This window comes from Typopeltis vanoorti, chromosome 20 (assembly GCF_054136105.1).
Source record: "Typopeltis vanoorti isolate ZY-2024b chromosome 20, IOZ_Tvanoo_1.0, whole genome shotgun sequence".
Taxonomy (NCBI): domain Eukaryota; kingdom Metazoa; phylum Arthropoda; class Arachnida; order Uropygi; family Thelyphonidae; genus Typopeltis; species Typopeltis vanoorti.
The window spans coordinates 91,526,400-91,552,063 of NC_143568.1; the positions used below are offsets into that span (position 1 = coordinate 91,526,400).

At 35.1% G+C, this 25,664-nt stretch overlaps 1 protein-coding gene across 1 annotated transcript in view; it reads left to right on the top strand.

Annotated features, from left to right (window-relative positions):
* Positions 1–25,664, top strand: part of LOC150095647 (uncharacterized) — an 88,111-nt gene that overhangs the window by 26,973 nt on the left and 35,474 nt on the right. Inside the window, exon 2 of the mRNA XM_090410187.1 lies at positions 20,298–20,405. Coding sequence (XP_090266313.1) covers positions 20,298–20,405 — 108 coding nt within the window. The remainder of the gene's footprint in view (positions 1–20,297; positions 20,406–25,664) is intronic.

The window sequence follows — 25,664 nt, forward strand, 5'->3', positions numbered from 1 at the left end:
AAACAAAAACACTAATGCGCGGTGACCCATAAATCGCGAAGGAGTTTAATAACTTAATTTTTATTATAATCAAATACAAAACCCGGAGATTTTTTTTTTTAGTAGTTATGAAAAGCCAAATCCGGTAAATGGCTTCTATTCTCGGCTTCACAAAGTCCTTTCTATGGCATATTCCATGAGAGCTGTTAATGTTTCTGGCTGCGGCGCCCTAATTTCTGCACGAATGCTCCCCATCTGCTGTTGGATTGTCTGGGGCTTGTTCACCACACATTGTCCTTAAGTCAGGAGCCATCAGATCTGGAGAACCTGATGGCCAATTAATTGCAGATCTTAGAGAAATTATTAGCTCTCCAGTCGAATGGCGATTTTCCAAATAAAATTGCACGATTTTGGTTCGTTCTTGGATTTGACTTTCCCATGATTAATTTCCCAAACATTCCTGGGGAAAAAAAAACCAAAAAACGAATTAATTAAAAATTCATAATCAAAAACGTTTTTCACATTTTAAACCCCTTCGTGACTTATAGGCCACCGTGTAAAAATCAAACACGGACTCATGGGCTGTGTCCAAGGCGACGTTGTTAATGAAAGTTGCATTTTTAAGCTCTCTATAATCAATTTTGAAACAAATGTTTCAAATAGCGATTTCAAATTATAATTCCCTCTATCTGTAACTTGACACTCCCCAAATTGGAGTCACCTTCAGTTGCTCTCTAAATATACTGGACAGGGATTGCTGATCGTCGCAATATTGCTGGTAGCACAAAGCAAAATCGCTAGATTCCTGGGATATTGGGAATTATGGACGAAGCAACTATGCAAGCAGTGTATTTTGTTTAATTGCGTGTTCTTCTGGCCTATTTTGCAGGATGAAAAGTGCTAATCTTCGGGAGGGAGAAATCTCAAACTTCTGTATGAGATGGGCTAACTCACCACTTGAATAGACCTTAGATTCTTCGCGTGCGGATTTGATTTCTAGGGATTTCCAACCAAAGGGCACTAACTATATTGACTGAATTATGGCGGCTAGATCGCCAGCAGAAAAACTATTATACGTTCGATTTTAGTCGCGTACTAGAAGTTTTTCTAGGACTTTGTAGTCGATCTCTGACACACGAGTACTGGAAGTACAACTTCAAGTCTGAATAGAAATATATACGCTGTACCGAGTTCTGAAAATAAACCTTGTATTTATTGCACATGTGATCTGCCTTGTTGCTTTACAAACTAAGCGATTCTTATAACTTTGGTTGGAAAGTGCTTTTTTATCATGGATCCACCTTGACAACTGTATACTCAGCTGTAACCATTTAAACTCGTTTCACTGTAGTAAGGTTGTCAAGTCATACTTAATTTTTCTGAATTAGGTGGGAGTTGAAAGAAATCTTTTGTTAACGATATTCACAAAAATTCTTATGCTCTGTAGCTGCAAAAAGTAATAAAATAAAAACGGAAACTCTTTCTTGGAAAAACTTCCAGTGCACGTCCTAGTTTCTCAGATTTCAAAGTGCAGTTCTCTTCGCGTACGCATATCGATCTAGAACCAGGGTGCAGCTACCTTTTGTGTTCAACTGGTTAACGCCCACATATGCTGTCATTAAGTTGAGTGTGTGCGTTATTTTAAGAGCTACGTAAAAGTAATTCTGTAATGCATTTAAATTGTACGTCCTGTTATTCGTCTGAATATTATGCAATGTGAGAAATTCTCGTGGGATAAATTTATATACACGCTGACATAAAAATGGCTGACGGGAGTCGAAATTATATGAAACGAAACGTGCCTAACTATTTTTCTGGACTTCAGTCAGCCTATTAAGTGTAGTTTTTGTCTTTTTTAATGAACAGAACAAAATGCATGTGATGGGTTTCCAAATCTGTTTGGCGAGATAAACCCATCACCACCATATGAGGTTGGCTAACTCAAGACGTTACGAGATTCAAACTCGGGTTTCAAAATGACGCGCTTGCGTTGCCCTTTCGACTGCACTACAGGAGAACAGATTTTTTTTTTTCTTTTCCTTCATTCCCGACAGTGAAAATTTTACTTATAAAAGTTTCTGGAGATAATAACTATCGGTATCGCCCATGCGCAAGGTTTTCTATGAACTATCAGCAGAAACGCGGAATGGGATTCGAAGCTAGACTCCTTACTTATGTGGGCAATAGTGTCCTAATCTAATCACTTTTTTTTGTGTGTGTATGTGTGTGTTCTGGTATCTCTTTAGATTTGTATGGAACTTTCCTTCAAGATGTTTTTTCATGTCAGCATGCAGTGGCGAATTCTCCATGCTTGCATGGAGAATTCGCCACTGCATTAAGTTACAACCAACTTTTTATGACGTTGTTATTGACCAGTTCATAAAGAAGAACCGTAGGGTAGAATTTGTATTCAAGTAGCTAAATTAAAAAAGATAGAATGTCATATGTAAATTAAATGTTGTATTTGTATGATTAAATGTACATAAATTTCTAAATATATAGTTTTAAAGGGTCAGTAATTCATTATTCCGCTAATCAGACTTCAATCACACCTCTCACTCCCTGAATGATAACAAGAGCAAGCGTGAATTTCAAGACCAGCATTTTCCCCCGTCAGGAAGCGACCTTCGCGTATCACACAGCGGTGCACAACCACAGCTTTAACTCCATGGACTGCACAACAACTATCGTGAAAAAAATTTTAAACGATAAAATCAGGTGTTCGCAAATAAAGTGCAAGACAATAATAACCAATGTTATTGCGCCATTAGCGACAAAGCAGATTGAGGAAGAGCTAAAAGAAGTTCGTTTTATATCAGTACTAATCGATTCATCAAACCACTTGGACATGAAATTAGTGCCTCTAGTCATTAGATACTATCATCCAGAAAAAGGTGTGAAGGTGAATGTTTTGGAGTTCGTTAATTCAGGTGGTGAAACTTCAGACTTTTTATTTTTTTATATGTTGGAAGTGTTACAGAAGTTAGATCTCCTGGAAAAGGTTATTGCTATATTAGCAGAGAATACAAACTTTGGTGGAAAGAATAATTTGTACTTCAAAATGCAAGAAAACACTGTGAACAATTTAATTGGAATTGGTTGCCCTGTACATGTGATACATAATGCTGTGCAGATTGCTTACCTATCGGTCTTCAGTTAATAACTAACAAGATTTACCAACATTTCCACATATATTGTGTACGAGTTGAGAAACTTAAATCACTTTGTGAATTCACAAACACAGAGTATAAAACTGTTTTGGGTAGCAGCACGACAAGATGGCTCTCTCTTTTGCCTGCAATCCAGAGGATTATTGACATGTTCCCTTCATGGAAGTCATATTTTCTTTCTATTGACAAATGTCCTATCAGTTTCGAAAATTTCTTTGAAAATCCACTTTCAATTACACTTCTGCATTTCCTTGCCAGCGAGTAATTGAAGTGAAGGATGAAACAAACTGGTGGAAAGGTTAAATTGTAGGAAGGCAGAAAAGAAATCTACTGCATAGCTTTCAAAAGTTGAAAAGTTTGAAAGCTATGCAGTAGATTTCTACTACACCTGTATTGAATATATTCAGGAGTGGTGTACACCATTTCTCACACCTCTTCAGTCTATGGATTGGATTAATTTCAAGGGAAAGGATCCTGTGTTCTTCCAAGTCAAAGAACGCTACATATTCATGCAGACAGTGTCACCAAGCTTTACTGCGAATGAAGAGGACTTATTTGATGAGTTTGTATGTGTGAAAAAATATTGTGAAAGCAAATTTGAAGTGTGGAGTGAATAGAAGGATCAAAGTATCAGCGATAAATGGTGTGAAATGTTTGCTCATTTTACAAAGCAGGTTATAAATTCTGGGAGTATTGAGTGCCTAGTTAGTTTTTGTTTAGCACTGCTAGGAACTAATGCAGTTGTTGAACGTGTTTTTTCATTAATAATTGCGCTCTGGACAGATGAAAAAAAAAAAAAAAAAAGACTTAAAATTGAGACAGTAAAAGCTTTAATAATGGTAAAGACATATTTTAAGAATTTCTCTTGTGTTGAGTTCTATGATCAAATATCAAAAGGAAAAAAATTCTTGAACAGTCCATAAATCTGATAAATATTTTTCTCATTAAATATATTTGTGATTAATAATCCTTTTTCAAAGTGGATTTAATGTTAATGTATGTTTATATCAGTATTTAATTTAAAGTGCAACATATATAATAGTTTTATTTTTGGTTTTCTTAATTTTTTAACATGTCCCCGGTTTTTTAAGTAAAAATTTCAGAATGTCCCAGATTTTAGTAAAACATTATGGGAATCCTAGCCTATATACATCTTAAAAATAAATTACAGATTTTAAAAATCTTCGATTTATACATTTTATGGCTAACTACTTTAAAAAAAAAAAAAAAAAAAAATCGCTCACCAGGGTGAAATAATTTAGTTACCGATTTGAAACATTTTAGTTATTTTTTAATGGCATACTACACTATTTCCATGTACGCTATGTTCCAAATTTACCGCCAAAATTTATGTCGTCTGCTTTACATAGCATTTTGCTGACCATATCTCGTGCAATTGTTTTCCGTACTTTTTTTTTATTTTAAATTATTTTCCTAACCTTTTAATCATGAGTAAAAGAATTAGTGAGCAATAAACAGAAGTGTGAAAATGATTCGAAAAGTAATCTGATTGGAAGAAAAACTTGAAATAATAAAGAAAAATGAACAAGGCGAGTCCAGGGCAAAGATAGAACAAGAACACATAAATGGGTGAATCAACTGCTGAATACAAAGAGAAGTTCATTATGCACGCACTGAAAATCAAAGTAAAGTATTACAATTATTATTATTATTATTTTCGTGACACCTCCAAGGAGTCCGAAGACTCATCGCGGGAGGACACCTATTGTACAACTCGCCATCTACTGCTCATCACCACCACAGCTAGTATTTTTTGACTGTAAATTGCGTATGTTCTGAAGGGCCGATTTGTCTGTATGCAAGATGAAAAACCCGTATGAGATCGGCTAGCTCACCTTCGATTGAAAAAGTCCATATATAAAGATTCCTCCCGTCATGACGAGACTCGAACTTAGGCCTTTTCCAATTGAAGGGCGCAACGTACCGTCGTTCTTCCAATTGCGCTACGGAGGCGCTATTGATTGAATTAGAGAGACTTCTTTTTACATGGATCGAAGATTGTAACCACTGGCCTTATTAAATCAAAAGCATTCTCTTTGTAACCTGGAAAGAAAGTGTCAATGATGGAAAAGAAGAATTCCATGTTAGTGCTGGGTGATTTGAGCTATTTCAAAAAGAGAAATAGCCTACATCATGGGTGTCAAACTCGCGGGCCGCATGCGGCCGGCGACGAATATTTTTGCGGCCCAGCCAAACGTTTGCCGATGAAAGCGATTACTACATATAGCCGTGTTGCATGCATTTCCTTTTTCAGTTTTGAAAGTAATCACTGCGAACAAGATTTCCCCCGAAGTAGGAAAGATAGTAGCAAAGAAGAGATGCCAAGTGTCAGGGAGAAAACATTAATTTTATCGTTGTTCTTGTTAATTTTTTTATACTGTACTTTTCAAAATAAACCTGCGTTTTTATAAAAATTGAAGTTTTTTGCTTTTTGCTGCCCACATAAACTTATTCGGCCTGTGTTAGCCTTTGAGTTTGACATGCTTGGCCTACATAATGTTCTCATCACAGGCGAAGCTGCAACTGCAGATAAGGAGATATCCTGATATTTTGAAGAAAATTGTGTAAGAAGGGGACTATTGTGATCGATAAATATTTAATGTCGATGAAACCGGCCTTTTTTTGAAAGCGAATGCCTTACAAGACTTTTCTAGCCAAATCAGAGAAATCTTAGCCTGGTTATAAAGTCGCAAAGTCGAATGAAATTACTGCTAGCAAGCAATATGCGAGCCGTTCGGTAGCACACTCTTTCACATCGTGCAAATGATTTTAGAGACTTTCAAATTAATCTAATTAATTAAATCTCATTCTGAGAAATTGAGTGATTCCGAGATGCACAGCGGGAAGATCCTGAAGAATATGAAGAAAATTTAATCACTGACAAGCCCAAAGAGGTTTCACAGAAACAATTTGAAAATAGTTTTCGTACAATCGAAGTTTTTAAGCAGCAATTCTTAGAGACTCCCTGGTGAAGAGAGAACCAGTAAAATTTGCAGAAGAGGCAATAGGACATACCATCAGTTGTATGAAAAAAAAAGAAACAGAATGCCTGCCAAATTACATTAGCTCAATTCTTTGTTAAGAAGCAGAATAATAAATTTATATTCTGAATATGTTTTACTGTCTTTCAGCTTCATGGTTTCCCTTTAACTGGGCCCTGAGACATACCCTAATTCTTTTATAAAAAAAAAAAATTAAGGGTTAAAAAAAAATGTGAGGAACGAATTATACATTTTCCCTCGATTAGTGCGTTTTCGATTAATGCGCCTGTTTTAATGAGCGCATTAATCGAGGGATTGCTGTACTGAATCCCAGGGGATACATGAGCAAAGACATGCTGTAGGTAGTATACGATATTTCATTTCCATATTGATAAGTCCACTTAAGTATCGCTACTCACTAGTCCGGAATAAAAGATTAGTTTTATATGATGTGGTAACAACCATATACGACGCCTTGTTTTGAATTTTAAATCTCGAGAAAAATTAATTAGAATCGGAGTTAAAAGGATCGAATATTATAGCGCTTGAATTGTCGTTTATCTGCAACCATTTTTTAAAGCAGGTCATATATTACTAGAAAATAGTGATAATGTGATGACGTAAGATTCTAGAGCAATCGTGCCTGGCAACAAGGTCAGTTTCTTGGGTGGTTCATTGCACAGGGCTTTGCGTGCTTATCGCTCACGGTCACTGGCACATGACATTTACCACTTGTTCTTTTGACATCAGTTAATTTCTCGCAAGTCATTGGGTTTAAATTTATTGTAGGAATAAAGCTTGGAAATTTAATGGAGAGGTACTGTTGTGTTTTGGGGCGAAAAAATCCGTTAGAATTGCAAAAAAAAAAGTTCATCTTTAGTCGTCGCATCTTGAAGTATTAGACTACGAATAAGACTAATGAACAGTTCGCTATTAACTTAACGCTGTGGAGGTCGCGATCTAAAAAATTGCAGCGTAGGACGCGTGTATCTGAGAGATACATTCATTACTAGTATGTGCTAAAATGCGATGAAATTACACTGCAGATATAATACATGATGGTTTATTTATTTTCAGTTACAGTCTAGAAATTATTGAACAAAGAAAAAAAAAAAAAAACAACCCCTAAACCAATACTATACTGACATCGGAGGTCACTCGTGGTATACAATTTACTATGAAATATCGCACACCTTTTTTTACATAACACGTGTTAAACCAAAACTGACCGCATAAACAGTGTGGAATATCGCTCGTAATATATGCGCATGTGCAGCTACTCATGACCTCCAAGCTATACACTGGATACGTGTAAGAATATTTATATTAAACAATTTATTTGTATCTGTCAGATCAGCCGCAACCTCCGCAGGGTTCATAATTATTTATTTAAAATTTTCATAAATACTGGTGACGATTGAGGCAAGTAGTGATCATGCTGTGATTTAGCAACAGCCAAGTTACTGTAGCTGATTTCAGATAGGTATTCCCCTCCCCTGCTAGATTACGCTAATTGCACAATTGTCGCTGTGAGTGGCTACATCGTTTTACCGGTTGTGAAATCTTAGCTGAACAATGTTTAACAGCATTTTTGACAACTGGGCCCGCCGTCATGTTTCTTTGAGAACACCCTGTTTGGTTTCTAATATAGAAAAACCTCAGAATTGCAAATTATTATTATTATCAAACAAGACCTCATGGAGTCAAAGACTCATCTAGGAGGTCCTTTTATCTCACACACATCTCATCATACCGGGTCTTAAACACATTCAAACTCCTTGCAGACACCACACTCTCAGGCAAGGCATTCCAATCACTCACAACTCTGCATGAAAAAAACCTGCCTCTCACTCCCCTACTCACACCCTCTTTATACAGTTTCCAGGGATGACCTCTGGTTCTTCCCTGATCTCCCACTATTCTCTGTAGAACTTCTCCACCATTAATCCTATAACAACCCCTTACCAACTTGTAGGTCTCTATCATATCTCCCCTCTTCCTTCTCTCCACTAGACTCTGCAAATTACATCTTTTCAATCTTTCCTCATACTCAACATTCCAGAGGTCAGAAACTACCTTAGTCAGTCGCCTTTGGACCCTTTCCAAAATCTCTTCATCCTTCTGAAAACCAGGTGACCAAATCTGGGCACAATAGTCCATGTGTGGCCTAATCAAAGCCTTATACAATGGAACAAGAATCTCCCTACTTCTACACGTCAGTGTCCTCCGCATCATTCCCAGAAGTCTTTGTGTTGTCTTCACAAATATTAATCGCATTTGTATTACTGTGATTAATCTTTTTATATTCTTAGTTTATTAGGAGATGCCCAGAACATTGTAGATGTCTATCTCGAATCTTATTTTATTTTTATATTTGGAGACATTTGCAACTAGGTATTTGCAAAGTACAACAGCACCTCTGAAAAGGGAAATGACAAGTTTGTGTCTCCCCTCCCCCAAAGTTTACAATCTGCAGTTACCAAATCACGAAAATGTCAATCAGTGCCTAATATGTTTTTACATGAAGAGGGGGAAATGCATTATTTCACTTTTTAAATATACTTACATCAAGTTTAAGCATATTTATAATATACAATATCAAACTTTAAATAAATTGTGGCATAAGTGAACTGATTAATGAATTAGAAATGATTCAACTGTTTATTAATCTTAATAAAACTTAAACAAAACGCTAGCAGTTATTTGTTTACTTTTGAGAAACCTGTGTAGATACTGATGGAGGCATTTTTGTATGACTTGAAGATTTGTGGTCTTTAAGTGGTGTTAAATTTTTCTTTTTTCTTTTTTTTTTAAAAAAAAAAAAAAAAAAAGAAGAACATGCCCACTTCAGTCTTTCTGTATGTATACAACAAATAAGGCTACTTATTGCTTTACAATGTCTTTCCAGAACAATGAACTATTTCTCCAAAGAAAATTAATCCCATTAATTTCTTTTGCAAATTATTTTTTTATTTTTGAAAAACATGTTTTACAAAAATCCTTCAATAACTAATACTTTTCACACAGTAAAATTTGAGATTGTTCAAGCATGTTTATTTTCACTTAATCTTATACAGACTGCCATTATTTCAGTATCCAAACTCGGATTACCAAGCTCTGTTATTACCCATCTTAAACAACATATTTCATGAAACTAATTGAAATTTAATAAAAAAAAAAAAATAAAATAAAATAAATTAATTTATTGTATGTGACTCTTTATTCTTGTGGAATAATACCAAAGATATCTCCACCGAACCCTATGCAAAGTTTGGGTAACATTTGAATTATAGCTGGCCAGGTGAGAAATATGTTGAACAGAAATGAACAGTTTATTGCAGACTGAAGAGGCTATAGATAGAAGTCAGCCAGGGAGAGGTTTTTCCCTAGAGATCTCAATGTTATCAAAAGTAAAGGGAAGTGAAAAAAATCTTAATAAAACAAGTGGTGAAACACTGAAATTCACTAGGTTATCCTTTTGAAATACTGGGGCATTAAAAAGGGTTGAATGAAGAACAGAAATGTTGCATACTGTTATCTGCAGAACTTACAGAATTTAAGGTTAATGAGAGAGGGCCATTAACATATCAAAGTGTGGGCATACATAACCCCCGGTCCTGTATGGTAAATATGCAAGAGGTGGGAGAGGGATTTTCTATAGAAAAGGAAACAAATTGTGGTTCTGAGTTGCAAGAGAAGATTGCAAATCAGACCACAACTTGGAGACGAAAAGATTACAAGCAGTGTAATCTTTTCATCCCAAACTACATAATTTTACACTTCCACATTAAACTTGCATTCATTCTTTTGCCCACACATCTGCTTATTTAAATTATTCATTAAGCTCTCTGCACTGCCTTAATCAACTGCTACATTATCCAATTTTGCATCAACCTCAAATAACTGAAGATTTCTATAGAAAAGGAAACAAATTGTGGTCTGAGTGGCAAGAGAAGATTGAACATCTAAATATTTTGTAAAAGCTGATTAACAAAAGATCCTGGGTGTTGGAAGGTTAATGAACATTATCTAGTATTGTGTGTCAGTACAATTTGTGTTTAGATCCTTTACTGCAGCATGCACAGCATTTCTTGCAACTTTAGTGAAATTAGAGAAGGGAAGCAAGTTTGAGTTGATTATTTTGAAGTCCTTGAAGATGACCTCACTGTTTTGGTATCTGGACTATAGCAAGGTTCGAACGTCAACTAAAGAGCAATAAAGGTGGCAAACAAATGCAATGAAGCATGACAGGCAACTTTTGAGCTGGGTTGCAGAACTCTACCATGCCATGTCAAAGAATATCATTTGACAGATGTAGTGGTGGTGTACATTATTTACTTGTGGCAAGGCCATAAATATTGTGAAATGGAAGTGTTTTTTTGACTGTTGGTTTTCTTTCTTTTCACTCATCTGCAGTGTTACTGTACATGTCTTTCCTAGGAAGACTGATATCAAAGTACATTAGGTGTGCAGTGTGCTGTTGAGACTAGTAGGTATGTCATCAGCACCAAGATGAGACACTTTGCAATGTTGTTTTGGATCCATGTAGCCTTGAGCCTACTCCTATATTTGACTCTCCTCCAAGTATCATTTGTTCAGGCATTGTGCATTATCTGTTTGGTTAGGTTAGATATTATACTTCTGTTCATTCTCCTTTGAATGGTGAACAACTTATATTTCAAAGGCTTAATGGGAAGAAATGACCATTTAGAAAATGCTTGCTTATACACAAGCATCTCCATGGAGTCTAGACTTAAGGGAACAACCCTTCCTCCTCCCCCCAATAAAAAAAAATTGCCAAACATTAAACATTTGCATAATACTTATCATAATTCTCCTCAGACTTTCACTGAAAGAGCATTCCAACTGTCCTGGCAACTCATTCCCCAATCTCCAAGCAAATTATTTAATATAATGAAATATCTAACCATAATCACTCTTATGCACTTTCCAGAGATAACTTCTAGTTCTCCTGCTAGTCATGTACTGAAGGGGAAAAAAAAAAAATCTATATCAATCCTATTGAGAAAGGGGGAAAAGCATCTGTCATATCCACTTTAGAGCTAACCTTATGAATTTGTAAAATTTTACTGAACAAAATACAAGAAAAAATTTTCTTTTATGAAAAACAAATAGAATTTGCTATTTGATTTTATAAATATTTTAATAGCAAATACTTTCAGTACCTAATAATCTTAAATTAGGGTCTCCACCAAAATGATTCCCACTGGACCCTCCATTTGCTATGGCTGGGACTGTCTGTAACCCATTTTCAGTCTGTCTTCCTGTGGAGCATTCAATATACCCCGCCATCCTGGTCACATGCTTCTGGATTTTATCCAGAGAGAGATGACCAGTTCTATATGCAATAATTCGCATGGGACGGCTTGATAAGCATTATAAATAACCTTATCTGTGCTTGTGAGATCTTCTATAACCAAGTAATCATGAGTGTTTTTTTTTGTTGTTTTTTTAGATTTTTTTTTAGCCACTTTTGTAATAGGTCCTTTGAACTCTAACTCATTTCCCCCCCCCCCAATACCTAGCTTCACAAATTTACAGCCCAGTTACGTAGCTCGATCTTTACATCCCAAAATATTTAACCTTATACTTGCCCACTAATAACTGAGAGCTGTTCTCCTATGCTCATGCTGTCAGCCTATTTAAATCAGCCTGACCACAGTAATTAACTTTAATGAAGGTACACATTTTGTACTGAAAATAACAGTACCTCAGCATATAGAAACAAGCAGATCAAAGAACAAATATGAGGTGCATACAACAATCAGTTTACCAATTAAAAATCGTTGCCCCCAAGCTAGAAATTAATAAATATTAATTTATTTAATATTAATTCAGCTACTGGAACAAATCTGAAAGTGCATCCCGACTCAACATCACCAGAGTTAAAGATTGGTACTATCAACATAAGAAGCCTGAATGGCAAAGAAATGGAGCTAGCTGAGGAATTAGATAAGTACCAGATCGACATAATAGGGGTGACTGAAACAAAAAAGACAAAAACTGGTGAGATCTTTCTGAGCAATAAATACAAAATGATATATTCAGGCAATGACAATCAAGGAAAAGGAGTAGCCATAGTATTCAACACAAAATACAAGGCTAGTCTTCTTGAATGGCAGGCAGTCTCAAGTGGAGTGAAGTGGGCAAATATCAGAATGGGAAATTGAACAATGAGACTTATTTGTGCCTACGGTTCCAGAGAAAGTTCTACTAAGGTAGAAGTGGAAGAATTTTTTGAGGCTTTAGAAAAAGCAACTGACACAATGAAAAAGGAAAAGTTGGTCCTTGTTGGGGATCTAAATAGCAGAGTAGGAAGGGATTGTCAGACATACAAAAATGTTTTGGGAAAATTTGGAGAAAAGAGCAAAACTAATAATAATGGCAAATATCTGTTGGATTTCTGCTCAGGACACGGACTGGTTATTAACACCATGTTCCAACATAAAAATGTGCACAAATTCATATGGAGAAAAGAGGCAAGGAATAAGAAAAATCTCATTGACTATGTTATTGTTGATAGTGATGTTTTTCCACTGGTGCAGGACACCAGAGTGTACAGAGGATTTGAAATTGGAAGTGATCACTATTTAGTCTTGAGCAGGATAAAATTGAATTTCATATTGAAAAGAATAATATGTAAGAAAGTTTTAAAGCGAATAAAAGTTGAGCAGCTCTCAGATGTGCAGTGTAGACTAAAATACACAAAGATTATTGAAGAAAAAATGAGTTTGTGAACAGGAACCAAACCTTGGATATTCAGTGGCAAACCTTGAAGAAAACCCTGATTAATTCAGCCAGAGAGGCATGTGGTGAGGTTGTCTGCAAGGATGGAAAAATCAGAACTCCATGGTGGACACAGGAAGTTAAAGAGGCAGTGAAGGAAAAGAAGAAAGCATATCAAAAGTTCCAGGCAAATAAGTCAGCTTGTGCTCTTAGAGAATATAGAAACAAATGTAAGAAAGTGAAACACTGTGTAAAACTAGCTAAACAAAAGTCATGGGAGGACTTTGGCAAGAACATAGAAAATAAATATCAAGAAGGTGGCAAGATATTCTGGAGGTTGTTGAAGAAGCTTAAAAATGGAGGAAAGATGCTGTAAAAGGAATTAGAGATGATAAAGGTGACATGAAAACAGGAGAAAAAAGATATCCTTGAAGTATGGAGTAATTACTTCGAAAAATTGCTAAACGAAACAAGCAGTGATAGCACAGCGTTTAAAAAAAAAAAAAAAAAAAAAACACTCAACCTGCATACAGGCAGGAATACATATCCACACTCAGTGGCACACCCAGGAAGGGGGCCAGCCCCCCCCAAAAAAAAGAACAAGTTAAAAAAACACTAGAAAATTTTCCAAAATACTTTTCCTAATTAAATTAAAATTCATTTCTTATTTATGTTGTGTCATGTCTTCTATTTCTATACTACTTATGAATTAGGGGTCGCATAAGGTGAGAGAACCCTATAGCAGTGTTTCTCAATCTGTGGTCCGCGGACCACAGGTGGTCTGCGACGATTGAACAGGTGGTCCACAGGCTTAAATTAACCAAATAAATCTATATATTTTAATTATCCAAACAAAACAAATTAAAATTGAATAAGTAAGCAAAAATTATTAAAATAAAATGAATACTTAAAAAAAATATAGTAGCAGAATGTTCATGGAATGAACATTCTGCCACTATTTTAATTTGTAGCGGCAGAATGAAGAGTAATAAAAGAGGGGCGAAGAGAAAAACAATATGGTTTTATTGCTTCCCTTGTTGTTTTTTCAGATTTGAAGTGAACATGTGTTATCCACATGACCACATTTCAAACAATTCTTTGTTGTTTATTGATTTTTATTGTTGAAGGTGTTCCTCCTTCAACCAACGCTCAGTATATCTTCAGAAGTGCTAAGTAATACTTAGACAAAATATGTTGCGAGTTAACTCCAGTATTTATATATTTTTCAGAAATCGCACGAAAAGCAAGCTGACAATTGAGTTGAAATGCTAACTCTCTTCAACCAAATTCCAATAATATGTGAAACTATATATATACAGGGTGTTCGGGATAAATTTGACAGTTTCGTAAGGAAAAAGAAAATCTTCTTTGTATCTATTAAATTTAATGAATTGACAAAAAAACATTACAGGCAGAGTTAATTACAATACTATCAACAAGATTTACTCAAAATAACCACCATTAGCATCGATCACAGCTTCAATTCTGCTTCGGAACCTCGAACAAGCTGATGCTACAGTCTCCCTGGGAAGGGCCGCAAAAACTGTTTTAATTTTATCCATTAACTGGGCTTTTGTATTACTGGAAGTGCGATTGGTGTCTTTTTCAACTGCGCCCCATACAAAATAATCCATGGGGTTAAGGTCTGGGGAGTTTGGAGGCCAAACATTTGGACTGGTGAAGTCGTAGAAATTTTCAGACAACCATTTTTGACTTTTCCCAGAGGTGTGGCAAGGGGCCGAATCCTGCTGCCATACATACGGCCTACCATTGGCTACCCTTGTTATCCAGGGCTTGACTACAGTTAGCAACTCCACGAACAAAGCCCGAATTCCAATGCCAGGGTTCTTCAACACCTGTTCCTGCAGATTTGCGAGGAATTCTGCTGTACGAACGCAATCAGATCGTCTGCTAGGGATCTTTCTTCTTGCTACATCCTCGTAGTCACCATTGCAAGTCTCTAGTTCATGCCTGATTGTTTTTACTGTATTCAGGGAGCATTGGGCAGCAGTCGTAATATCCTTATTTTGATGGCGGGCACGAATCATCATGATACAAGTTATTCTCTTCCATGATTCAGGTGGGTTCCAGCTATCCATCCTTTCTGACATCTTGTATATGAATGAAGAAGGGTCCAAACTTTTAAATGAAGAGAAGTGTGTGTTAATACATGTAACTTACGGAAAAATATAATTAATTATAAATATGTCAAATTTATCCCGAACACCCTGTATATATATATCTTAGTTTTAACACGTTTATGAATTTTAACACTTTCTGTTGCATTTTATTGCTGCCGAGTGAACTCACACAATCTAATTAATAACAATAGTTTTTAGTTAGATACTGTGTTTGCTGGTGGAACATGTGGTTTTGCTTGAGTATATACAGCATAGTTTCTGTATGAGGGGACATATGATTTATTAATTAGTGTCATTTTTATCCCAGTTGTCTCTAATTGCACTATTTGTTGAGAAATATATTACACAGACTGCTTATGCCTTATTCACTGACATAATAAAAGTACTTGTTTTTCTTGCCTCTGCAATATAGTGGCTATTGGGGGAGGGCGTTGTTTACTGCAGGAGCCAGTTACTGTTGCCCTGCTCTGAACGTGTTTCAGCTTTTTTCATTTGCGAGGTATATGCGAAACTTTTTAATTTCTTTTTTTGAAAAGTAAAATCAGGGATGAGAGTTATATGCGAGTAAGTACAGTATTTCAATTATGGATACTTACATTGGTACCTTCTTTAAACGGAAAAATATCTCGGCTGACAGTGATAATACAAAACGGGTTTGTAATGACAGTTTGTGTGTAGTTTCTGAAGAGAAAGAGGTCTATAATGAATCCACAGAAACACAGAATTCCCATCAGTTGCAATGCGATAATATTAATATGCTTAAGGAAAGGAAAGATTTGCTGACTTGCTGGACACTCGACCAGTGGATTGCATTCAAAGGTAAATGCAATTGGTTACTTTGTAGGAACATTTTTCTGTTTTGTGACTTTTCTCCCTTTATGGTAATTATGCCTACATTATTGTGTTGTTATTCAATAATTGTTTACAGTTTTGAATGTGTATATAAAGTCTATATCAACAGTAGCCTGATTAAGAATGCATGACGAAAGGGACGGAGAGGTTTGGAGTTTCCCTGGCTAGTATTCAAAAGGTAAATACAATTGGTTATTTTGTATAGGGTCCCGAAACTTATTTTAGAATTTAACCACTGGGAAAGGGTTTGTCCACCTCAAAACTCAAAAACAATATTTGGAAACATTTTCTGAATAACTTTTTATAAGAAATTTCTGTGATTTCACGATCCATTTCAGGCTTGCAGTCATGAGAATGACCTTTCATTAACCAAAAAAGAGCAGCTAATTGAGTTTTCAAGTTACAGTGGGCTTAAAATTCCGTGATCATGGTTTGTCTGGATCTCACCTTCAGTGAGAAGTGAATTTCCTGAATTATTTGAAGTCGAAAATCGTCATGCAGTTTTCTACAACCTATCTTTGTGAGAAATGATTTTCATCGCTCCTTCAAATAAAAACAAAATGCAGAATTCGTCTTAGTGTGTATGCCAATCTTCGACTGAAGTTGACCAATATTGAGCTTGATATCCAGCAACTCTGCAAGGTCGAGAAGCTCTTCCATTTCATTAAAAGTAAATAGTAACATAATTATATCATTTTATTTGTTTAATAAAAATTAAAACTTTGTTTTAATTTTTATCTACAAAATTTAATTTTTTTTCTATATATCCGACCTAGTTGGTCGACTCTCCAGCCATGGGCATGGATGTTTGTGATTGTCTGTGAAAATACTAATGGTGGTGGTCGGCAGTAGACAGTGTTAGTGTAGCTGACGATGATTGTAGTTGTGGTTGGTGAAGACGGAGAGTTGTAGAGTAGGTGCCCTTCCTCGATATGTCTTTGGACTATCTGGAGATATTATATAATAATAATATCGACAAGCTTTATATGTTCATTGTGCATCACATAGTTTGAATTTGGCACTTGGAAATGCTATATCTGTAACAAATAAGAAATTGCACTGGCATAATTGAAAAGGTACATAAGTTCTTCAATACCCCTAAAAGACAGGATGTCCTTGTTGTTTATAATATTAATAACTTAAGATTTATATCTTTATTTAGCTTGCAAAAAATATTTGCGTGCACCTTACCATTGTCTAAAATAATGCAAAAATCTGACAGTGACCTCTTAATTGCCCTAAATTTTGTTGATGATGATGATGTGGCTCAATTAAATATTGGTGAAACACCAGATTCTTCATTTAAAGATATTTATGATGAAGCATGTATAAAAGCCAATAATTTTAATATTGACATTAAAAATCCAAGGACTTCATCAAAACAAACATTAAGGTCCAATGTTCCAGCCGATTCTCTAGAAGAGTATTTCAGGAGAACTATTTCATTCCATTTATTGACCAAATATTGACTCAACTTCATGAACCTTTCACTCGGCACTGCAACATTTTGAAATTTTTTTTTTTTTCTCTTCAACCAAATGGAAAAGATCAGAACCGGCACTAGGGTATTTGCTGCCCGCATGCAATTTCTATCTAAGTGCCCCTGTAACGATCCGGGCATGTGTGGTTCTTTTACGATAATAAAAATTTAAATTATTTGATTCTTAAATAAATTTTGACAGAACAGCCACACGTTGGTTCGCTAAATGTAACGAAACGGGGGTGTTGACTTGGCAGGATAATCATTAAAAACTGGAATATTCAAAAAATTCTCAAAAGTTAAAGCAGATTTTGATAAAGCCACTTCACTTTAATCGTTGAATATAACGATACAGGGATTATAGTCTTCTTACTGACCCGAATCGCTAACAAAATTAAAATGAATTTTAATTAAAGTTAAAATTTATTTGAACTAAAGTTTAAAAAATTCTTTCATTTTACAAGTTACTAAATTCTTAGTAACTTGTAAAAAAAAAAAAAAAAAAAAAAAAAAAAAAAAAAAAAAAAATTTAATAATTTTTATAAGTGTAATTATCTTTTAGGAAAATAAAGAAACTCAAGATAGATGAAAAAATAATAAAAGAATTCAGAAATAATTAGAACATTTAATATAAGTATTCAAAAAATAACATCTTTACAGAACAACAGAAAATAAATTAAATTACATAAATATACTTGAAATTTTTTTTATTAAAAATTTAGGGGTTTTGATTTCATATTCACAAAATTAGAAATAATGGTCTTAATGTCTAATTCCACACATATATCATTTTCAATAGCTATTAACGCCAAACTAACAAGCCTTTTTTGTGACATACTTGTTCTTAAGTAGGTTTTAATCAATTTCGACTTGGAAAAGGAACGTTCACTGCTCACTACACTAACAGGTAAGGTTAATAGTCAGTGGTGTGTTGGGGACAGCTCATGCGAGCTGTTAGTTAAAATTTTTCAAATTTAGCAAGCCGGTTATTAAAATTCTTTATGAAAGGATAGATGATGAATGGTGGTATATACTTGTAAATATTTTGAAAATGTATAATAAACACTTACATATATTATTATTATCACAAATAAATGCATAAAGGAGAATACACAAACTCAAATTACAAACAGGAATTTGGAAAAGATTTTATTTACTAAACAATGTCTGTATTCATTAAAACACAAACATATTATCAAAACTCCCGAACTGGGTATTTGAATAAACAATGCCTTATTTTTTCACCGAATTTTCAACATTAGGTTCTTGGAAATGAAACATTGTTGCACTATCGATAAATACAAAAATTCGTCACAACGGCTACAGTCTCTGGTCATTTGATGGACTAAGAGTGGTAATATTAGTGTTACATTTTTTTTGTTCAGGATTTCATTTGATAATAGGTAAGTTGTAGGTAATATAGGAAAATTTTCTTTAATATATGTTTTTATTTCGGTTTTTTCTTTTTTTTTTTTTAATAATTAAAATAATTTTAATCGGGGTTAGAGTTTTGCAGTTGAAAAAGCGGATAGCCGTTAGTTGAAAAAATGAAATAGAACGAAACTTTAAACATTAAAAGGACAAAATTTGAAGAAGCAGAAACAAAGACATCTGGAGATACAATAGAACTTTGTGAAGAATCAAATTTTTCATAAAGCGAGCCAGTTGTTAAAAATTTACCAACACACCACTGTTAATAGTATTCTTAAAGCAATTGAAAAGTGAGGGGAAGATAAATTATTGGGCACAATAAAATTAAAAATATCGAAAGGGTTTTGAATATTTAAATTATCCTTCTGAAAAATATCCCGGAAAGCACATAACTCGTCATATAGTTCTATTGCATTTACATCTTTGTTGTCATCCTTCAAGAGAATCTTAAAATCATCATAATTTTTTTGTAAATCTTCATTATTAATTTGTAGTAATCTATACAAGAAATTGAAATTATCATAATATGTTTTTAGTTGTTCAAAACGTTCTATTAATGAACACATTACAACATCTAGAAGTGTATGAATTGACATTTATGTCTTGAGGGGTGAAGCAAGATGCTTGCCGGCAAAAGGTTGGTCGATTGGTAGAGCCTCTGCTACTAATGGCTCAATTAAGAACAATTAATGAACATCAATATTACATTGAATATGTGAAATCTCAAGTCTGGTCTGGCACTGCATAGTATTGACACTAAAAACAGTATCCGGTGGGATGAAGCTCATCTTCTCCATAGAAGCACTTTTAAATATGAACGCCTTTTCAAAAAAAAAAAAAAAAGGTTGCAAACCCTATTTACATCAGTCTAACCTGAATCTGAAGGATTATCTCTCTCTATCCTCTCCCCAAAGTTTGGGAGACTCATTTTATATAAACATGAAAAATAGTTTTAATATATTAATTTCTAGCTCACGGCAACTATTTTTAATTGGCAAACCAATTGTCTGTATTTTGTATTCGTTCTTTGATTTACTTGTTTCTATATACTTTTATTTTCCATACAAAATATCTGTACCTTCATTAAAATTAATTATTGTGGTTATCATGTAATTTGTTTATAATAATCCCACAGGTATCTTTTTTCAAAAATTAGAAATCCTGCAAGATCTTTATCAACTAATGCTCTATATGAAAAAAAAGCTTTCCATATAGAATACAATAGAAAATTACAGATGTAACTACAGTTGATTCACTAACAAACTCTACAACCAAAGGAATAATTTGTAATAAATTTGCATATAGCAAATATGGAGCTTATTAGATTTGTTTTTGTAGATGGCTATACAGAAAAAAAATTTCCTGTTAAATTAATTCTACAGTAACTAATTTTTAGTTTTTCATGAACCTTCCATAAATTAATAGGCAACTTAAATGCTTTTTTTTACTAACAGAAAACCCATTTTTATGCTCAACGTTTTTTTTCACTCTTAAGGCTTTGTCAGAATTGCAACTTCAATACAAGAAAGAAAAATCAGAAAGAAGCTCCAGCCTGGTTGATTTAGAAAAAAGAAAGGATGAAGAAATAGCACAATTGAAACAAGTAAGTTTTGCACTAAACTGAAGTCTTCATTTTGGATAAATTCTTATTTGAGATTTTTTTTTTTTTTTAATTGTAAATTTCTTAGTATAAATGCAGAGTTTTTTTTCATTGTCCGAGTGTTGGGATATCCTCTATTTTAGAATAAAGTGAAATGTGCATTTTATTCATTGCACATGAATTATACTGCTATTTAAGGCAAAGTGAAAAATACTCCTGGAGTAGTAGACTGTCAGTAGCATGCAGAAAAGAAATTAGATGAGAGATAGTGTCATGTTATACACACATCAGCAGCTTACCTGTCCATGATATGGGCAAAAGATTGATTCAACCATAAGCAATATTATGGAAGTATAAGAATGGAAATATGGGCATAGAATGCCACAACAGCGAGAAATAACAACATATAGAAAACTTAGAAATCTAACACAAGTACCCAAAGAATGCTGGAGAGGGCAATAACAAAATCTGGGCAATCTGTGGAAATGATTAATTAGAAATTGAGACATGGGACTTGGTGAATAAGACACAATGCAGTTCTATACATGATCTCTGTATGGAGGAGCAGCTGTATATAAGCCAAAAATTGGTCATAGAATTCAACTATACAGTGCCACTGAGTTCCATATCTTTACTAATGACAGTTAACAGAGTCCTTTGGTTTGAAGACCTGGATTAGATTCCTGTCAGTGACGTGAGGAACCTTTATCTGGTCTCTTTTGACGAAAAGTGAGTTAGACAGGCTCACATGGAGGTAGTGGGTTTATTCACTCAGAAACTTGGATTTTTCGTCCCTCAGAACATGCAAACCAGCCCCGTGAACAGACATAGGACACATCGGGAGGCATAGGGCTAACCACCTTATCCTCGAGTTACGGTTGCAAAGTCCAAGAATACTTGGAAAGGTCATGGGCACTTAAGTGCCTGTTAGGACCATGATAGGATAGTTAGTAGAGCATTGGAAGTCCTGATATAGAGCAGAAAATTGTTTTTTTTTTTTTTTTTTTTTCCTTTATCAGTTTTGAGTAGGTGAGGGAGAACATGGGTTGTAAAAGTTACCAGACTGCATCATACTAGCTATGAAGTCTGATAGCAGAGGTTTAAGTCTGGAGCTCTTTATCATGAAAGAACGAATATTGACAGATATGGTAAGACACTTCTTGGATATTGCAGCTTTTTTGTTATGGTAGTTTGCAGAATAGATCCATTCTATTAACACTGTCATATGTCATCAGTAATTGTTAAGATCTTGGAAAAAGTAGTGAGGGACCGTATACAGCATTGGGCAGATATGGGTAATGTTATCTGTGAGAGTCAACATGGATTTGTGAAAGGGCACTCTCGTTTTAGCAATATGCTAGCCTTTTATAATAAAGTTACAAGAACGTTAGATGAGGGAAAGGCATATACTGCAATTTTCTTAGACTTAGCAAAGGCATTTGACAGGGTGCCACATGATAAGCTGATATTTAAGTTGCAGCACATGGGTCTGGATGTCAGATTGGTGAACTGTATTCAGGATTGGCTGTCTGATAGGTATCAGAGAGTTGTGTATGGTGGAGCAGTTTCAAGGAGGCAGAGGGTTACAAGTGGGGTCCCACAGGGCTCAGTACTAGGACCTATATTGTTTAACCTTTATATCAATGACATTGCCAGTGAATTGCAAGGGGATATTCAGTTGTTTGCAGATGAGAAGCTGGGAAGGATTATTAGTAATAGTGCAGATGTGGTAGCCCTGCAAGAGGATTTGAATAAGCTAGATAGGCGGGCAAATGAATGGGGGTTTCAGTTTAATGCAGCAAAATGTAAGGTCTTGAGGTTTTGGAAACATTGATGGGATGCTGCATCCTCTATGGGAGGAGTTATACTGGAGGAAGTAGGGGAGACAAGAGATTTGGGGTTGATGATTGATAGAAACCTGAAGTTTAGGGGACATATTGCAAAGGTGGTGAAGGTAACACAGAGGATTGCTGCAATTATGAGAGTTATCATTCCATTGTATAAGTCTCTGATCAGACCACACTTGGACTATTGTTCTCAGATTTGGTCCCCAGGATTTGAAGGGGATAAATTAACTGTGGAAAGGATTCAAAGACGGATGACAAAGATGGTTTCAGGACTGTACAAGGAAAGTTATGAGGATCGGCTGAGGGAATGTGGACTGCAGAGTTTGGTGGATAGGAGAGGTGATATGATTGAGACTTTTAAACTGTTGAGAGGTGGTTACAGGGTTGACACCGGGGAGTTCTTTTGCTTGGTTGAACAGCGGGAAGGAATGATGACAACAGGCCATCCCTGGAAGTTACGAAAGGAAACTGTGAGCAAGAGGGCGAGGAGTGGTTTCTTTGCGTGGAGGGTGGTTGAACCGTGGAATGCATTGCTTGATGGAGTGGCGAGAGCAAGAACGGTCCATGAGTTTAAGGAGTGGTATGATAGACTTTGTGTTTCTTAGGGGGGGGGGACCTCCCCTCGATGAGTCTTTACAGACTTTATGTTCTTAGGAAGGACCTCCCACGATGAGTCTTTTGACTCCATGGAGGCCTGAATAATATTAATAATAATATACTGTAAGTGTTATTGTAACATTATTTGAGGGAAATGCCAAAAAAAAAATAATAAATAAATAAATAAATAAATAGAATGTTAAGTGCAAGCCAGATGAATGTATTCAACTAATAGCATGGAATAGTGATAATGTTGCAGGAGGAATGATCCAAAATTTGACTTATCAAATGCTGGTAGAGAAATGTCTAGAAAGATAATGTGATCTAGAGTAAAGGAGGGCCCATATGCTGTTGAGATTAGCATAATCTTTCTCTGAAAGAGTGCTTTTCAGTACTTATTCTAGTAGTGCATATTGGAATAATTTTTTTAATATCTTTTCTTAAACATCAGGGTACAGTAAATAAACTAGAACAATAGCAGGTTGGTAACAAATGGATAATTCATTAATTTCAGAATTGCTTCCAAGGCAGATCAGTTTAAAAATAACCTTAAACAATTAAGCTTAAGATTTAGCTTAATTATTTTAATTGGAGAGCGTATACACTAACCACTTGGCCTGGTTGGCCAAGTGGTTAGTGTATTCGCTCTCCAGCCAAAAGGCTGCTGGTTCGAATCCCACCATGGGGAAATTTTTTTTTGGGAAAAAAAAAATCAGTTTTGTGCTTCCTTTTATATTCCATGGGGATTCCCCAAATTTATTGTTATATTGGGTAGCTCCATGAATGTGACATATGTGAGAATAATCAAAGAAATGTATAAAGGAAGTAAAGTTGTTATTGCACAGCAGACATTGGAATGGTTTGAGATAAAGAGTGGTGAGAGACCAGATTGTGCAATGTTTAGTTTACTGTTTAACATAGGATTCCATATAATTCTTCTTCCTACAATGACTAACACAGTTGGAAGATCTAAATTATGTAGCCAACATAGCATATATCATCACAATATGCTGATATACAATCAAAATCTGAAAGTTCTTAAATTTGAACAGCAAATGCCACAAATTAAAATCAGTCAACATTCAGAAGTTAGAATTTTACATACTTGGGAGCAAATGTAGATATTGAAGGTGGAACTGACAGAGATATATGAATATAAAAACAAATTCTGCTTTCAGAAAATTAATGTATGAAATCATCCAAATATCATAATAAATGAAATAAAGATCTTAAATAGCAATGTGAAGGCCATATCAGTGACATGAAAACTGATTTAAAAAAAAAAAAAAAGCTGAATTAGTTTGCAAACAAAATGTTTGTATAAAATATTAAAAATATTTTGGTCCCAAAGTATAACAAACGATGACTTACATAAACCAAGCAAAAAATGAAGTAAAATTTTATTGTATTAATTTGTTGTATACACCAGGTAGGTCAAGGGGGAGAAGGTTGGTCTTTAGTAGAGCAGATAAGGGAGGCTAATTTTTTATATGGTCTGTAACAAGAAGTTAAGTCCAATTACAAAAATCCTAAATAAAAAAACATGACTTAATTTCTTGTTACAGACCATATAAAAAAATTGGCATCCCTTATCCGCTCTACTAAAGACCCCCCCCCAGACCTACCTGGTGTATACCAGGTCCCTTGTAACTGTAAGCTGTCCTACTTTGGCCAAACAGGCAGGACAGCAAATATCAGAATTTCAGAACACAAGGACTACATCCGGTTTCACCAATACAGCCACTCTGGTTTTGCTGACCATGCGCTGGACACCTTCTATAGAATACGGTGGAAGAAAGCCACGATGATAATACACCGTAGTAAATACAAATATGAAAGGCTTTTCATGGAATCAGCTTCAGCCCTAAGAAACAATCCAAACCTCAACAAATTTGGCTGCATGAGACTGCCTCAAATTTGGGAAACCTACATCAGAAGACCTTCAGCCCAATTGCCCAAGAATACCATTGACCGCTAGGGGGCACCATCAAGACTTTAGGAGAAATAATTGCTTCCTGCTTCTTCTTCATTTACTGTTTGTTGTGCCTGCGTGCACGTGCCTTGTTCTTAAGTTTCTTGAAAATGGCAACGTGACGTTGCCGAAATATTGAAGTATATTAAAATTTATTTTAATGTATATCCTAGTTGACGTTGTAATTTCCTTAAATGATTTAGTAAAAAATGCATAACCAACGTCTAAGCCTTTCCACGAGAAATGAAGTAAAAATAAATAAAATGCAGATGAAGAATGGATTGGACATGTAATGAGAATGGATAGCAGAGAGAGAGATTCCAAGAATAGTTTGACATGGATTCAGTTAGGAAAAAGGGAAGGCCTAGATTAAGTTGGCAGAGAATGACAGAAAAGGAAAGAAGAATGGCTGGTTGGGATAGCTAGAGAGATGAATTTGTGGCGCAAGACAGAGGTATCTGGAAGAAATTTATCTTGGCTTTATGTGCCATGATCTATGAAGAGGATAAACAAGTAACTCCATAGTCAGAAGACTCATTATGGTATACACACCATTCTTATGATACCTCTTGAAATTTGTTCACTGTTCAAGAGCTCATTGTTCCTGGCAATTCATTCCACTAGTACACCCATACTAACCACACAACTTCCAAGAATGAACTCCTAATTCTCTATTCATTGTCTATTGAAAAATTTCTTTGGTATCATTCTTATAGAACCCTTTTAATATAATTTTCTAGTATATCCAGAGGCCTCTTTTCTGTCTTTTTAACGAAATTTTGCACCCTAGATGCCTTCATCCTCATAAGGAACATTCCACATATATCACCAGCAGTTTGGTCATTC